Source organism: Neomonachus schauinslandi, chromosome 2 (assembly GCF_002201575.2).
Source record: "Neomonachus schauinslandi chromosome 2, ASM220157v2, whole genome shotgun sequence".
NCBI lineage: Eukaryota > Metazoa > Chordata > Mammalia > Carnivora > Phocidae > Neomonachus > Neomonachus schauinslandi.
This window is the reverse complement of record NC_058404.1, coordinates 193,914,572-193,932,859: the sequence shown is the minus strand read 5'-3', so window position 1 is coordinate 193,932,859 and position 18,288 is coordinate 193,914,572. Positions and strand designations below refer to the sequence as shown.

General features: G+C 43.6%; 1 protein-coding gene across 1 annotated transcript in view; it reads right to left on the bottom strand.

Annotated features, from left to right (window-relative positions):
- Positions 1 to 667, bottom strand: part of BOD1L1 (biorientation of chromosomes in cell division 1 like 1) — a 59,403-nt gene extending 58,736 nt beyond the window's left edge. The window contains exon 1 of the mRNA XM_044913110.1: positions 644 to 667. Within this exon, the coding sequence (XP_044769045.1) occupies positions 644 to 667 (24 nt within the window). The remainder of the gene's footprint in view (positions 1 to 643) is intronic.
- Positions 668 to 18,288: the final 17,621 nt, after the last annotated feature.

Here is an 18,288-nt window from a genome sequence, read left to right as displayed (position 1 = left end):
GGCCTGGGCCAGGGAAGGCGCGGGCCCGGGCGGGCGGGCGGGCGCTCCTGGGAGGCGGCGGCTGCACCGGTCCCGCCGCCCGAGGGAAGCCAACGGGATGTTGTTACGGAACCAGCGGACCCAGAGCAACCCCGGAAGTGAAAGGGAACCAGGGGAAGAGAGGAAAAGGCGGTGACAATAGCAAGGAAGGTGCGGCGACGGGGGCCGCGAGGGGCCAGTTCTGGCCGCCCGCGGGCGCCCTCGCGAGGCCGGGCTGCGGCGGAAGCGGCGGCGACGAAGCCCAGCGAGCCGCGGGGTCTGGGCCAAAAGCCAGAGTCCGGACTCCGGGGTGGTCGGGCGTGCGAGCCACGCGACTCCGCGAGCCGGGGGCGACTGGGCGCCCGCGCGGAGCTGGCCGGGGGGCATCACGGTGGCGTTTAGGCCTGACGCTCTTGCTTCTGTTTCACGGAGCGGTCGAGATCCATAGGGATCCGTAGACATTTATAATGCGAACCGTCGGTGGAACTGCTTATCTAGACTGTCCTGTCCGTCTTAGCTCTCAGCCTATGGCCCGGCCCGCTTCTCTTCCAGGCAGGTAGCTCCAGGGGCCTCCTGTCTCTCTCCCTCTCTCCATCCTATTTTTCCGTGGGCATCCCCCTCTCACTCTCCGAGTGTGCCTGTGGTCCATCCCTCCTGCACCTTCCTGCCCGTGAAGACAAACCCACAGGCGTTTAGTTTTGAGGGTTTGCTATCGATTACTCTGATAGTAACAGGTAACGTTTATAAAGCTCGCACCGTGTGCCCGGCATGGCGCTAAGCGCTTCTTACGTTAATGCGTTCACTCATTCACTCTTTAGAACAACACTGAGCTGCATCTTAGTCCTGTCCTCAATTTGCAAATCAGGAAACTGCGACGTTAGGTAAAATGCCCAAGGTTACACAGACAGCAAGCAAGTCGCCTGATTCTGGACTGAGTTATTTCTAAAATTACGGTTCGTACACGATCAAAGTAAAATAAGTATTTTTCCTAATTATTTAGTAAAATGTAAAGTTCATTGGAAAGTGCATCTCTTGGTGAAGTGGATATTGTTGCTTTTACAAATTCGTATGTCTGTGGATGACTATGTCTTATTGCTGGAAGGCTGAGAATCACTTCTATTTTTTTTTTTTAACTTTTATTCTTATTTCTAGTTTTTACAGCTGTATGCCCTGAAAAACCGTGTTCATATAACTAAGTACTATACCTGGGAATGGAGTTTTATTGTAGCAATGTCACTCAATTCTTGATCTCAAAAAATTAGGTTTGATGACTTAATGAGTTCACTGTTCAGTTCAGCCCTCCTACATTTTTGTTGAAAGCAAAGAATTTGAAAACTACCTGACTTGCGGAAGGATTTGTTTATGTAGTCTTTATTGTTCCACTTTTTCAGTTACTGGGAAATATACCAAATAGACTTTATTAAAGTATCAAATGACTATAAATGAGACTTTTTTTTTCAGTGAGATGTACCTTGTTTAACCTGATATATTCAAAAGTTTGGGGAAAATCTAGACATTGTTCATTTTCTTAAATGGTTTCAGATAAAATGCTTTTTTAAATTTTGTTTTGTTATCCCATAGTTCAGTTTTGTTTTGTCAAACCTTTGCAGCTGATGATACAGCTCATTCAAGTTGAAACTTTGTCAAGCATGGAAAATGTTTGTGGTATACCCTAATTAACAGAGCCTGTTTTCATCATCAAACTAGCCAGATCCAATTTACTTTCTGTGAGAAACAGTTTGTCTCATTGTTTCAATTCAAATAAAGTGTCAAGCGTTTTGAGGATTATAATGAAGACTGCAGAGAGAAAAAGTCAGAGATTACTAGGAGCAATGAAGATTAAAATAGTGTAAGACATAATTGTTTTATCCATTTTCAAAATTAATAGTGAAAATAAGATGCGAATATGATGTTTCCCTTAATTATCAACAATGCAATACAGTATGTTGCTAAGTAGATGTTATTTACTATGCATGTAGTATGATAAAAGGCATGGCCTTTGTTTGGTATATATGGGTGCATGTATCAAATTTATTCAGCTTTTGGGGAATAACTAAGAATCATCCATAAAATTTCAGCAAAACTCCATAAATTTAGTTAGTCATAGTGATCTAACTTTTTTTTTTTTTTTTTTTTTTTTTTTTTTAAAGATTTTATTTATTTATTTGACAGAGAAAGACACAGCGAGAGAGGGAACACAAGCAGGGGGGGTGGGAGAGGGAGAAGCAGACTCCCCGCCGAGCAGGGAGCCCGATGCGGGACTCGATCCAGGGACTCCAGGATCATGACCTGAGCCGAAGGCAGTCGCTTAACCAACTGAGCCACCCAGGCGCCCCATAGTGATCTAACTTTTAAAAAATATAATGAAACAATAAGGCATTTGCTGCTAAAAATAAATTGGTTCAGTGGCTAGTGGCTTCTCCCTCTCCCTCTGCCCCTCCCCCCTACTTGAGCATGCTCGCTTGCTCTTTCTCTCAAATAAATAAATAAATCTTAAAAAAATAATTTTTTGTTTCGTGAATAACATTTAGAAAATCCTAAATATTTTCTAAAATGTAGTAAGTTGAGAACTGATTATAATGTAAATAGATGATTCACAATTGATTTTATAAAATGTGTGTTAACTGTCTTACTCAGTAACACACACTGAATCTAAAAGAAATAGCTATTTGTATCCATGGCTTCAAGTTACACTGGGTACGGACATACTAGATACAATATAACTTGAACAATTTTGCAGCCTTATAAGCTAGTTACATTGAAAAGAATGAGGGTCACTGATCTGTACTGCTTTGACTGCTCAAAGGTGCTTTTTACTCTTGAAGACAGATCTTGGAGATAAGTATTGTGAATACCTGGAGGGGAAATGGCATATATTTAAATCTTAAAAAAAAAAAAAAAAGCCTGTTTTAGGCAGTCATCATTTCTTAACAATGACCTCTTTGCTTTAATCTCTCCTGTGACTGTTTAGAAACAGTAATGTAATTTTTGCCAATAGTGAGGGTGTGAGGTCTTAAAAAAAAAAAATTGCCATTGTTCCCCTACCCCACTGTGTCTGATTTCAGAACATTCCAACAAGGATCAAATGCTTTTCTCAGTGAACGTGATTGAGCTCTCCTGTTGTTTCCTAAGTCTGATGCTAAGGTGACAGTTAACAAATTTTATGAATACTTTGGAAATGAGGGGAATGATACAGTATGTTGCTAAATACAGAAGTTATTTATTATGATAGCAACTTACTGGGACCCATTTGTATCCTTGGACACCACACTCCTGCCAAATGTCTGGGCCCTGTGATTTCCCCTCTTCTACAGACCAGCCTGCCTAAACCCCTCACCCCTACCCCATCCTCTAAACCCTGTCTCTGAGGGCTAATGCAGTGAAGGCCAGCCATTGGTTTATGACTATCTCCTAACCCCCAAGGAAGCCCATTGGCTTACTGGGCAGGTTCCTTCCCTCACCTCCCCAGGGCTTCCCCACTCCAAATCAGGCCCTAGGCCTTGCCTTTCATAATCAAAAGATTGACCAATATCATTTCCTAAATGACCCTCTGTCAACACAAAGCCCAGTTGAAACCTTGAAAGTTTCCGTTTCCAATGACAATAGAACACGTTTTTAGGTGGGGTTCAAGCACCCATTAAGTTCTTGTAACAGTTTTTGTAAGGTTGTGTGGGAGAGGACAAGTATTATTTGCCTTTTCACAGCAAACTCCAAGCTCACAGCTATCCCTCTATTTCTGCTGCAGTATAAAAGGAGATAGTAGTTGGGCAAAGCGTTATCAAATGTGAATGTGAGAAGGGGGATTGCTTTTTCTCTTGAAGGAACTTGAAAGAATTGCCACTTGCTCTGGGGTCAGGACATGGAGGTGGGTGGCACAGGGGGATGGTAAGGTAGAGAAGGGGAGGAGTCTTCCAGGGCAATATTTGGCACACTGGGAACCTCCTCATTCCTTGCCAGTCTGGGAGTGCTCAAGAGTGAGGGTGCTTTGGAAATGGGGGCTGTGTGAGCATGTTATCTGAAAGAGCTGCAGAATTCAGGAAAGCAGCTGAGACCTAGCTGGTAGGAAAATGAATAATGGGACTGGGACAGCAAGATAGTAGGAATGGCAGCAGAGAACCAGGTTGGGCTACATAAGCCCCTGGGATATTGGGGCAGGAATTCCAGAGGAGAGAAATCAGGAGGGGTGGGAGAGGGGTGGGAGACAGGTAAGGGACACTTTCTGGTGAAGTGGGACGTATCAGTCACCTTAGTTATTCATACTTTATTTGAGAGTCCTGTGTGGGTAATCAGGTAGATTAGCAGTGGTTCTCAAACTTTAGCATGAGTCAGAAATCTGGAGGGCTGGTTAACACACAGTGCCGGCCCCATGCCCAGAGTCCAATTCGGTAGGTCTGGGACAGGCCTGAGACTCTGTTTTCAACAAATGCTGATGGATCACCATCTGAGAAACATCAGACTAGACAAAACACACCCCACAGGCCTAATCCGGTTTACCTGTCTTTATAAATATTCACTGGAATGTAGCCACGCCCACTGGGTTTGCTTTGTTTCCATTGTCTGGCTGCTTTGGCAGCAAGGCTAGAGTTGAGATGGCAAAGGTGAGACGAGTTACCATATGGCCATTTATAGAAAAAGTTTGCCAACCCCTAGGCTGGAAGGAAGCAGGCAGCAAAGGTGTGGTTGTGAGACTTTCCAGCTGGGAAGCCTGTTCTCGAGAACTGCCATTCCCTAGATAACAAATTACTACTTCTCTGAACAGAGGATAATGCCTAATTCACAGGGTAGCCAAGTCATATAAATGACAGTGGTTTGTAATATGCAACCCAGATGAAGGGAATCATTAAGAATGGGTGGAGTTTGTGGGGTGCCTCTGTGGCTCAGTTGGTTAAGTGTCTGACTTTTTTTTTTTTTTAAGATTGTATTTATTCATTAGAGAGAGAGAGCGCACAAGCAGGGGGAGAAGCAGGCTCCCCGCTGAGCAGGGAACCTGACTTGGGCCTCAGTCCCAGGACCCTCGGATCATGACCTGAGCCAAAGGCAGATGCTTAACCGACTGAGCCACCCAGGCGCCCCTAAGCATCTGACTCTTGATTTCAGCTCAGGTCATGATCTCAGGGTCTTGAGATCAAGCCCAGCATCTGAGATTCTCTCCTCTCTCTGCTCCTCCCCACTAAGATAAATAAATAAATAAAGTCTTTAAAAAAAAAAGAATGGGTGGAGTTCAGACAGAGAGAGAAAGGGAAAGCTCTGCATGTTGAGGAAAGATCAGGCTATAAAGGAAGAGTCAGAGTGTGCCATAAATGAGAATATAATCAAGGTAAAAAACCAGGTCTTTAGTATGGTACTGGGTACACACTCTGAGTATAATAGATGTTCATTTATTATGGGATATTTATTTCATCTCTGTTAGAAATATTCTGTGATATAGTCCATCAGTTAACATTAAACTGTCCATTAAGAGGCACCTGGGTGGCTCAGTCGTTAAGCGTCTGCCTTTGGCTCAGGTCATGATCCCAGGGTCCTGGGATCGAGCCCCACATCGGGCTCCCTGTTAGCGGGAGGCCTGCTTCTCCCTCTCCCACTCCCCCTGCTTGTGTTCCCTCTCTCGCTGTGTCTCTCTCTGTCAAATAAATAAATAAAATCTTTAAACAAAAACAAAACCAAAAACTGTCCATTAAGATACATGCAGATTTGCTGCTACTTTGTGAAGAAATTGCTCTTGGCCTTGGGGGAGGGAGGTGGTGGGTATACCAAGATAGAATTCTAAAATATGAATTTTCTCGTCTATTTTTGGGGAACCCTGATGGCCATTTATCTTTCTCTTAAATGATTGCCTTTTTGCCATATTTTTGTTCCATGTTTCCTAGTGTGAACATTTTTTTTCTTCACAAGAAGATACTCTTTTAATGCAGGTAACATCGCTTTTTTCATATTTCTCTGCTCTTAAGATTTAAACTGGTAATGATAGCAATCAGATTAGCAAAAGTAAGATTTATTGGGGTGCCTGGGTGGCTCAGTCATTAAGCGTCTGCCTTCGGCTCAGGTCATGATCCCAGGGTCCTGGGATCGAGCCCCGCATTGGGCTCCCTGCTCCGCAGGAAGCCTGCTTCTCCCTCTCCCACTCCCCCTGCTTGTGTTCCCTCTCTCGCTATGTCTCTCTCTGTCAGATAAATAAATAAAATTTTTAAAAAAAGTGAGATTTATTATAAAGTTAAGGAGCCAGTGTCTATAAATGTTACTGAGTTGCTGGCTATTTTGACAATTGTGGTGACATTATAGCAGATGGCTTGAAATAAAAGATATTCTTTATGTGCTTATAAAGACGGAAAGGGGCTTTGCATTTATAGTTTTCATGACGATTGTCTTTATTTTATTTATTTATTTTTAAAAGATTTTATTTATTTTTGAAAGAAAGAGAGAGACAGAGACAGAGCACAAGCAGGGGGGAGGGGCAGAGGGAGAAGCAGACTCCCTGCTGGGCAGGGAGCCCCATGCAATGTGGGACTCTGATGCTCCCGGGACTCCAATGCGGGACTCCATCCTAGGACCCTGGGATCATTTCTGGGATCATGACCTGAGCCAAAGGCAGATGCTTAACCAACTGAGCCACCGAGGCGCTGGATTGTCTTTATTTTAAAAATAGCTTTAGTGTGTGTATATGTTTCTTGAATATTCTAGATGGTAGATGGTGCCCTGAAAACTAAAAGTCACACCTCCAGGAAGGAAATTATGAAAAGGAGAAATGAAAGGAAGAGCCGTAGAAATTATGTGATATTATCTGAATACCTTAAATCCAGTGCAGGTCTAGGTGGAATCTAGGCAGAAATTCTGAGGAGGAGAAAATAGTGATTATAAGCAAGAAATTGCATACTTAAATAAGAATATTTGACCTCGGAGTAAGGAATATTTTCAGAGGGGAGATGGCTGACAGGCATCTATGAAAGGGAGGGATCCAGAGTGTCTAGAATTGGCACTGTCTGTGGAGAGGATGTATTTGCTATGTAGGGCCAGAAGAATTTTCCCTTCTTCTCTGTTAGGTTATTTGGCTGGTCAAACAACTAAATGGACATGAGACAGACTTAAAGGAGAAAAACAAATGTAATTCCATGCATACAGGAGCTCCATGAACATGAGACCTGAAGGGCAGCCAGGTAACAGAAGCTTATATAACATCCTAGCTAAGAAAAGAGGTAGGGGTCAGGGGATAGGAAGGGAAGGAAGGCGAGACAGGTTTGGAGAACAAATCTTGCCCCGTTCAGCAGGTAAATTTCTTAGTGAAGAAGGGATCTTCCAGCCCCTTTCTTCAGTTGCCACTAAGGTGCTCAGTCCTTCAGAGGAAGGTGAGGCCACTTTGGGTTGAGGCCCTCCTTCATCAGCGACTAGCATGGTGCCTGGCAGCACCCACCCAGCAGTTGCCTGCAGTCTGGCCTCCCCCTGGAGCTCACCTGCATCCTCTGAGCCCTTAATCTGCCAGACGATGAGGTGACAGTCATGGAGGGTAAGATCAATGCCCTCAGTAGAGCAGCCCGTGTAAACAGTGAAGCTTTCTGGCCAGGCTTGTTTGCAATGACCTTGGCCAATGTCAACATCGGGAGCTTCTGCTTCAGCATAGGGGCTGGTGGACCTGCCCCAGCAGGAGCTCCTGCCCCCTCCACCACTGCTGTTCCAGCTGAGGAGAAGAAAGTGGAAGTAAGGAAAGAAAAATCTGAGGAGTCTGATGATGACATGGGCTTTGGTCTTTTGGTAACATGTCCAATAAAAAGCTGAACTCTTTTTTTTTTTTTAATTCTTATGTTAATCCCCATATATTACATCATTAGTTTTAGATGAAGTGTTCCATGATTCATTGTTTGTGCATAACACCCAGTGCTCCATGCAGAACGTGCCCTCCCTAATACCCATCACCAAGCTAACCCATCCTCCCAACCCTTTCCCCTCTAGAACCCTCAGTTTGTTTTTCAGAGTCCATCGTCTCTCATGGTTCGTCTACCCCTCCGATTTCCCCTGCTTCATTCTTCCCCTCCTGCTACCTTCTTCTTCTTTTTTTTTCTTAACATATATTGCGTTATTTGTTTCAGAGGTACAGATCTGAGATTCAACAGTCTTCCACAATTCACAGTGCTTACTAGAGCACATACCCTCCCCAGTGTCTATGACCCAGTCACCCCATCCCTCCCACCCCACCCCCCCACTCCAGCAACACTCAATTTGTTTCCTGTGATTAAGAATTCTTCATATCAGTGAGATCATATGATACATGTCTTTCTCTGTTTGACTTATTTCGCTCAACATAATACCCTCCAGTTCCATCCACGTCGTTGCAAATGGCAAGATCTCATTCCTTTTGATGGCTGCATAATATTCCATTGTATATATATACCACCTCTTCTTTATCCATTCATCTGTCGATGGACATCTTGGCTCTTTCCACAGTTTGGCTATTGTGGACATTGCTGCTGTAAACATCAGGGTGCACGTACCCTTTCGGATCCCTACTTTTGTATCTTTGGGGTAAATACCCAGTAGTGCAATTGCTGGATCATATGGTAGCTCTATTTTCAACTTTTTGAGGAACCTCCATACTGTTTTCCAGAGTGGCTGCACCAGCTTGCATTCCCACTAACGGTGTAGGAGGGTTCCCCTTTCTCCGCATCCCCGCCAACATCTGTCGTTTCCTGACTTGTTAATTTTAGCCATTCTGACTGGTGTGAGGTGGTATCTCATTGAGGTTTTGATTTGGATTTCCCTGATGCCGAGCGATATTGAGCACTTTTTCATGTGTCCATTGGCCATTTGGATGTCTTCTTTGGAAAAATGTCTGTTCATGTCTTCTGCCCATTTCTTGACTGGATTCTTTGTTCTTTGGGTGTTGAGTTTGATGAGTTCTTTATAGATTTTGGATACTAGCCCTTTATCTGATATGTCATTTGCAAATGTCTTCTCCCATTCTGTCGGTTGTCTTTTGGTTTTGTTGACTGTTTCCTTTGTCAATAAAAAGCTGAACTCTTAAAAAAAAGTGTCTTCTGGTAATAGTTCTCTTCCTGTTATAGGCTTCCTTTCCCATGTAAACTTAGGCAGCTGAGGTGGAGGTAAAGAGCTTTTCCTGAATCTGCTGGGTTTTGATTACCTTTGGTTCAAAATAATCCTCATGCTAGGAGCATATTTGGGATACACTTGTTCTGAACCCCTTCAGCTATTAGGTGCCAGCCATTAAGTTCAATTAGATGATCTTAGTTGTTCCTCTTATGACTCTGTGATCATTAGGTAACATTTGGGGCATATTTGGCTTCACATTTGGATTTTACTATGGAGGGGCACCTGGGTGGCTCAGTCGGTTGAATGTTCAAGTCTGTTGAAGTCATGATTCCAGAGTCCTGGGATCGAGCCCCACATTGGGCTCCCTGCTCAGTGAGGAGCCTGCTTCTCCCTTTCCCTCTGCCTGCTCCCCCTGCTTGTGCTCTCTCTCTCTCTGTCAAATAAATAAAATCTTAAAAAAAAAAAGTTTACTATAGGAAGAAAAGGTACTGTTCAACACATATAGGAATCTCTCCACTGGGTGGAAATACCTCTTCCCATGAATGATTTTAAGTTTTTATTTTAATTCCAGCCGCCAGAATGAATTTTATGCACAAAGCTCTAAGAGCTTGGTTAATTGTGAAATTACCTGGATTCAGATCCATTCTTTGTGTCCTGATACTCACCTTCTGGCCTTGCAAAACTGAAGGCTGGGCCCACACTGTGGTGACCCAGTTGAGCCATTGCCATGGGGAGCAGTCTGGGTGGCCAGCTGCCTGTCTCAGGTTGCATCCAATTTTGTTGGCTTTAAATTCAAATGGCACTGATTACACTGGTGACTCATGTTCTTTGTAGACAATGAGGACAATATAGAGGTTTATTGACAACAGCTAACAATCCAGGGTTAAGCCCTTGATCTGAGCTGCACCAATTAGAACTGTCCTTGGGACGTTTGAAGGTAATTGGTGTCCCTCTCTGGTGGCCACGCTGTAAACACATATCTGGAGTAGTCAACCACCAGATCCTGTTCCACATGGACAGAGCCAGTCTGTGGGAGGAAAAAAAAAAATCTACCAACCCACAGAGTGAAGCGCAGACGAGAGATGGACAACGAAAGTTCTACCTGCTTTCCACATATTCCTGCAGCCTGGTTACTTGTCCTAGTCATCATTTGGTTATGTGAAACAAATTGCAAAAGACATCCTAACTGATGAAAGTCCCGTTATTTAATATGGAATGTGCCTTGCTATGCTTATGGGAGGGAACTAAAATGGGAAGGGATGGTGGAAAGTGGTGGCAGGTGCACAGGAGCCTAATGAACACCAACGTTCGTCAGTGTTCACCCCTTTGTAAAACCACCTTGGCCTCACACTTCCTGCTAATTGATGCTGGCGTGCATCACAGCATCAATACAAATGTGATATTCTTCAAGCCAGATGAACTGTTCTTTTCATATTAGTGCCTCAGTTACTCAGGGAGGCTATGGGTTGAGTGGGGACAACTCTTAAAATGCAGGAACTTTCTTGCGACAAAGATGTGACTCAAGAATGATTTCCATGGAGCTGAACCATATGCCTCAAGAGATATCAAAGTTAGTTGGAAAAAGACAAGACAAATGCTCACTTCTTGAAAGAAAGCTGAATAAAATATTCATCAGTAATTATTTTTGGCAATGAATACTAAACCAACAATTGTGCTTCTCTGGATTTAAGTCAGGAGCTTGTTCAAATGTTTTGCACACTCTGTGACAAAGAGTGAGATCACAATTAACAGGTGAGATTCAGGTAACCATTTTAAAAAAAAATGATAATAAAACCCCGACTAGCTGGGGTGCCTTGGTGGCTCAGTAGGTTGAGTGTCGCTGACTCTTGATTGCAGCTCAGGTCTTGATCTCAGGGTCGTGAGATCAAGCCCTTTATTGGGCTCTGTGCTGGGCGTGCAGTCTGCTTAAGATTCTCTCTCTCCCTCTCCCTCTGTGCCTCCCTGACATTTCTAAAAAAAAAAAAAAAAAAAAAATCCTGAATAGCTGTCAGAATTCTTTTTGATTGAACGTAAACTTGAATTTCTACTATTTTAGATTATCAGAAATACACACTTTGATGTGGTAAATATGTTGAACAAGTTTCAGTGGTGGTTAAACAGTGAGTTTTGCAATAAAGAAAGTATCTGTGTTCCCCAAATCTAGACATTTCAACAAGGAAGGAAGAGAGAAGAAAGTGAATTTTTATTTATATATTCACATTTTCTGTTAATAGGCAACTGAACAGATATTCTCTACTATCTTGTTGGTCCCATAACAGAGATTTGCCTAATGCAGGAAGCCCAGTGGGCATGGGCCCCATTCTCAAGGAGCCAAAGTGCTCATTGTAAAGACAAAACATGCTTGGCAGGTACAAACCTGTTTGTACAAATACCGATTTTTTAAGCTGCAATTTAAATTATAATATATATTTGACGTAAAATAAGTGCAGTCGGATCATGTAATAAATGAGGGAAAAATGGAAAAAAAAATAAATGTGTACATATATGGAAGGGTGCTGGGGTGGGCTGAGTTCAGAGGTGAAGCAAGCACTCTGTAGGAAGGCAGGCTTGAACCTGGTTTTAAAAGAGATGACGGACACTGGATGGGCAGGGGGTGTGGAAGGCATGGGTAAGTAAGTAAGCAAGCTTAATTTTCAAGATAAGACATAGGAAAAATATAGTCATACAAATATAGCATATTCACTCCTGAAGTGAGCATATTTCTTAATTTTGATTTACATAAAATAGTACATAGCCCTTTGACTAATGAATGCAGAAGAACAAATTTAAGTCTAAAGCAAAGGCAGATTTATTCCAATTTCCTAGACTAAATGTGTAATATATGAAATAGATTATATGAGTGAAGAAGTTTATTTTTACAGGCATGACTATGAAGGGGTAGAGCCTGGGGGCTTTGAAGCGACAACTGGGTTTGCATTTCAGCTTTGCTGTTTTCTAGCAGTATGACCATGGGCAAATTGTTCCATGTCTCTCTGTGCTGTTTTCTTATTAGTTAAATACAAAGAATAATATAGCAACCATAGGGTTTGGAAGAAGATATGATTGAGAGATTCATTCATTCCACAGGTATGTTTTGGGCTCCTACTACATGTCAGGAAATGTTCTTTTTTTTTTTTTTTTTTAAGATTTTATTTATTTATTTGAGAGAGAGAGAAAGAGAAAGCACAAAGGGAGAGGAAAGAGGGAGAAGCAGACTCTCCGCAGAGCAGGGAGCCCAATGTGGGACTCAATCCCAGGACACTGAGATCATGACCTGAGCCAAAGGCAGAAGCTTAACTGACTGAGCCACCCAGGGTCCTGTCAGGAAATGTTCTAGATGTCAGAGAGAAAGGAGGTAAGCCAGACAGACAGATCCTTGTCATAACAGTGTTTCCATTCCAATGGAATTAGCTGGTCAACAACTAAATGCATGAATAACATATCAGACAGAGATAAGGGCCCTGCAGAAGATTAAATAGAGCCATATGATCGAGGTGAGGGGATAGCAGCTTGTAGGTTAGGGATGGTCTTTCTGGGACCTGAATGTTCTAGGGAAGCCAGCCATGAGAAAATGAAGAGAAGCAGCCCTGGCAGGGAGAACAGCTAGTGTGAAGGTCCTGGGGCAGGAATCAGCTTTATTGTGTTTGAGGAGCAGAAATAAAGTCATTGCAGCTGGAGGATATTGGGCAAGGGGTAAAGGGGTAGCAGATGGAATCAGATCATATAGGGCTTTGACATCAAGGATAGGAAATGTGTTTTGTCTTTTAAGTGCAGGGAAAAGCCCCTGGAGAATTTTAATCTGGTGAATGACATGATTTCATAATGGATGTCAAGTGCTCACCACTGGTCCTGGTGCAGGATACACATTCAGTAGATGTTAACTGCTGTTAGCACTTCATTTAATCCTCACACCAGCCCAATGTGATGGTTACCATGAAAGGAAATCATTCCAAATCTGATCCGGGGCAGAGATTTGTGGGCTGATGTGATTTTTAGCCCCCTTGGGAAGGACCTAGCCTTCCTGATAAAGCGCTGGTGTTTTTTTTCTGATGGAGTTTAATGGGATTTAGAGTCCTCCACACAGAGTGTGGAGCCCCATGTGGGGCTCAGTCTCATGACTCCAGGATCATGACCTGAGCCGAAACCAAGAGCTGGCTGCGCAACTGACTAAGCGACCCAGGTGCCCAAGTTCATATTGATTTTCAAAGACTCTATTCTGCTAACTCTTGTTCTTTAGGTGCACCCAATAACTTTTAACCAGATATTCAAAGGTACAATGCTCTTTTAAGCCTGATGCTATCCTAATAATCTGTAAACCACACATTCATCTTTTAAACCTCCAGTCAAGTAGTGTTCGTTAAATCACGTTTGTTTTCCTCCCCAAAGAAAACCTTTGCACTAGTGTTCTTGAAGTCTTTTCCCTTGCCAACAACTTGAAATAAAATGTGGATAAATATTCACACTCAGTTTACCTGAAAAGCTGGTTTGAAGGTATCATCAATACCACCATTCTACAGATGAGGAAACTGAGGCTTACAAATGTCACGTGACTTGATCAATGCCACAGATCACCACCCAAAAGCCTGTGAAGTAGGCAGTCCACTGTACTTCCTCCCAGGAAGACCAAACTTAACTTAGTGTTCTAAGAAGCAACAAAGCGAATCTGAACCCAAGGGAAAGCATCATCCCTGGTTACCATACTCCTCTTTCTTTTCTTTCTTTCTTTCTTTCTTTCTTTCTTTCTTTCTTTCTTTCTTTCTTTCTTCTTTCTTTCTTTTCTCCTTTCTTTCTGATTTTATTTATTTTAGAGAGAGAGAGAGTGTCAGCATGAGCAGGGGGAGGGACAGAGGGAGAGGGAGAGAGAATCTCAAGCAGACTCCACACAGAGTGTGGAGCCCCATGTGGGGCTCAGTCTCATGACTCCAGGATCATGACCTGAGCCGAAACCAAGAGCTGGCTGCGCAACTGACTAAGCGACCCAGGTGCCCCCTACCATACTCCTTTTTCTTTTATAGAAATCCCATTATTATCTGTTTAAGTTCATATTGATTTTCAAAGACTAATATGCTGTGATTCATTGTGACCTCCTCTCCTCCACCGAGAGAGTGCATATATATAGAATATTATATATATATATGTAATTCATCTCCACTCTCACTCTGCTTTTTCATTTTTAAGAGTTCTAATTTGTTCCTTCATTAATTGAACCCAGTCTTGACTTGGATGGACCTTTTCTCCAGTTGGATTCATGAAACCTATTCTTTTGGTCTAGGATGTCACTCACTTGAATTTTCAGCCCACAGAACCCAGATCTTTCATTCATTAGCATTCTGCGTGCAATGCCAATCTCACAACCAGGTTGTGTGGTCTGCCAAAATGAAGTAAATTACGCCTTAGCCCTTGTGAGAAGAAACCTAAATGAGATCACCGAGGGATGCTAAAACACTCTGGGTTATTTTGGACCGGGGATAGGGGAGGTCCCTACTTCTGACTACCCAGTATTATTTTCTTAGGCTGGAATCGATTCCATAGGTGTACTGGAGACGGTTCAAACAACAAGCTTATGTTAAATTTTCAGGAAATTTGTGAAGTAGTTGATGCTAACCTGGTAGCTTGAAATTGGCCACAGTGGGAATATTTATACCACAGAAATTGGAAAATGCCACAAATGAGGGTTTTCCCCTCCCCAACAGAGTCCGTTTTTATTTTTTATTTTTATTTATTTATTTTTTAAAAGATTTTATTTATTTATTTGACAGAGAGAGACACAGCAAGAGAGGGAACACAAGCAGGGGGAGTGGGAGAGGGAGAAGCAGGCTTCCCGCGGAGCAGCGAGCCCGATGCGGGGCTCGATCCCAGGACCCTGGGATCATGACCTGGGCCAAAGGCAGACGCTTAACGCAGAGTCAGTTTTTAAATACTTACCAGCACATCACTCAAGTGCCCCTCAGGTTCACCCTTTTTTCCTGCCCAGTTACAGACCAAGGAGAGGATATAGAAAGACAGTGGGACAGTTGTTAGGATAGGTTTTTGGCTGGCATTAATTTTCCTGCCTGCATTTTTCTCCATCACATACTCTGCCAAGAGTTCTGTGGTCAAATGGACCCCACATTCCTGATAGCAAATGAGGGTCACTATCATCCCCCACCTCCTGTCCTGAGCCCAGGGTTGAATCCCAGCTCATCGCTACTTGCTCTGTGACTTGAGCTAGTCAATTATCCACATCTCTAGGCCTGTCTCCTCATCACTGTCATGAAGAGAATACCGCCAATTCCATGGTTTGTGTGTCAACGTTTGGGGTTGGTGGGGGGTGGATCGTGAAGGGTGCCCATGAACGGCTTTGCTTAGAACTTGGTGCATTGTAAGCTTTCAGTAAATGATAGCTCTGATTGAAATTCTAAATGAAGCTCTAACTGAAATTCACTGTGTATTCACAGACACTCGGACAGTGCCCGTGAAATTCACTGTGTATTCACAGACACTCGGACAGTGCCCAGAGGCCCCGCATCTCTGGCGATGTCTGAGGCCCAGGAAGCAGCCTCTCTTCCATTATTTCTCCCGCAAGGTGGCGGTCTCTGTCTGAGCTCCTTGGGGCTGGGAGCCCAAGTGCAGGTGGGATTCCCTGGGTTCCAAGTCACACCAGCCGCGTACTTTCTCCCTCTCATGGAATGCCTGCCTCCAGTGATACCTCGAGTGCTTTGAGCTTGACATTTTCAGCTACAAAGAAGTGGGGAGAAAGAAGCCTTTCTCGAAATATGTTGATTTGGCCTGGATGGCTTTTCATTGATATGCAGGAGTATTCTGTGTGGGGCAGTGCAAAACCCTCCCTTTACTCACTGCAAGGGTGTTTTTCATAGGTAGGAAGCTGAAGTTTTGGAGGGTGTTTCTGTTCTCTTTTGTCTGTCTTGGTTCCTTTTTTCTCATTCTTCAGTCGTGAAAGCAACATGACAGAGTAAAATCAACGTGGGGTCCGCAATCAGACAGACCTAGATGTGACATATTCTTCTGCTACTGACTGGCTGAATGACCTGGGGCTGCTCATTTGAATTTCTAGCCCCCAGCTTCCTAATCCACAAAATGGGGGCATCTCTCTCTCATCTACGCATCTATCTTGAGTTAGTCCTATACTTCACAACCTGGCCACACATTAGATTCACGTAGGGAGCTGTTCAAAAGTTATTGATGCCTTAGCTCCACTCCAAAAGACTGATTCAGTTGGACTGGGTTTCAGCCCCAGCATCAGCTTGTCTTAGAAGCTCCCTGGGTAATTCTGTGAGCAGTGAGGGTTAAGAATTGCTGAGATCCTCTTATTAAGCGTCTCTAAGCCTCAGTTGGCCCATATGCTCATAACCTGGAAGTCCCTGGACCTCAACAGCTCATATACATACAACAGTCTCTTTGTGCCCCGCAATCCTCCACCTGCTCAGATTAGCAGGCAGTGCAGTCTCTTCCCTGCTCCACCCTTTGTCTTCAGGGGCCTTTCATGAAATGCCCAGAACCGCCACTGGGGCTCTGCTGGGGAGAAGAACAATAATGTGGGAAACAAAGAAGGAAAATTATTAAATGTCCTTACTACTTACAGCCTACTGACAAGTCCTTGAAACAGGCAGAGTGACCTTCCTCTAGGGACTCAGCTGCCTCAATGTTAATACTTTGCTAAAGGCAACAGGTAATCTTAGCCCAACCCCCGGGATCCTGTAAGTCTACTTTAACATATAAAAATTCCTTTGGAAACTTCCTTTATCTCTATCCCCCAAGGTACATGTTGGCAATCATCCCCAATGCATATGGCTCACTGATACACATATCTGAAGGGTCTCATGACTAGGGTTTTACTAGGCAGTAATAAATGACCTTTTCTCAACAATAGCTAGCCCCCTCAAGGTCCTAGAAACCTTGCTTCCAAAATTCCTTAGAGACTTAGGCTATCCCTAACCCCCTCCCAACTTGAAAGCATATAACGGGCCACTCCTCATGACCCCAGTGTGGCTCTTTCTGCCCAAGGGTCCTGTCTCCGTTCTTTAATAAAACCACCTTTTTGCACCAAAAACATCTCAAGAATTCGTTCTTGGCCATTGGCTTTGAACCCTAACGTCTTTCCCTACATCAAACAATACCTGCCATCCTTGTCCCCACGCTGAAGCTGGGCTGTCTCTATGGTCAGCAGAAATGGTCCCTCAGAACAGTGCATGATGGGGGTGCCTGGGTGGTTCAGTTGGTTAAGCAACTGCCTTCGGCTCAGGTCATGATCCTGGGGTCCTGGGATCAAGCCCCCCATCAGACTCCCTGCTCCTCAGGGAGCCTGCTTCTCCCTCTCCCTCTGACTGCCGCTCCCCCTACTTGTGCTCTCTCTGTCAAATAAATAAATAAAATCTTAAAAAAAAAAAAAAGAACAGTGCATGATAGTCCTTCTCTTGGTTTACCTTTGGCTAGGGATACCCCACTCTGATTGGCTTGGGTTGCCAGGCCCATGGCCCACCAGATGTCAGCTTTTCCACTTCACCCCAGAGCACCCATATTTCCTAAGTCACGGCCCAGTACCCAGAGAGCAGTGTCATGAGTTACAGCATCATCCACTCATGGCTCAGAACCAGCATTCTGCTCCAACAAACTATGCTTGGGGTGCTCAATCCATACTCTTCCCTCTTCATGAATTTCCTCTTGGAGACCCTTCTTTTTCTTCCCATTATCTGGCCTCATGTGGGTCCCCCCTTGTCCATCAGATGTGTTCTAATACATGTAATTAGTAGATAAACACCAAACCCTCTTCTTCCAGAAGGCTTCTTCGCCCATTGTGTAGATTCATACAGATTTAAGAATGTAAAAAAATAAATTAATTAACAAAAAATTTAAAGAAATGTATGAGAGAGGATCCATTATCACTACTTATCAGCCTCTCTCTTCTAAACACAATCTTTCCCCAAGCACCCTCTCCACTAAAACAACCCCTTTCCCAAAATCAGTGGGTAGGAATGAACTTACTTTGCATATGTGTAACCCAGAGGGATTACCGAAATGGTTATTTCCAAGACAAAGGACAACTTGCCCCAAAAGTAAGTCCAAGGTTTTAGCATGAGAAACCACACAAAACACTCCAGATGGTAGTTTCCTTAGTTTCAACCAATTTTAGGATTCAGTCTCTTCTGGGCAACCTGGTCCACATAAATGGGGTTAATATGAATGGCAACCTCGCAGGGCGGTTGAGAATAATAAATGAGATGTGGAATGAGCAAC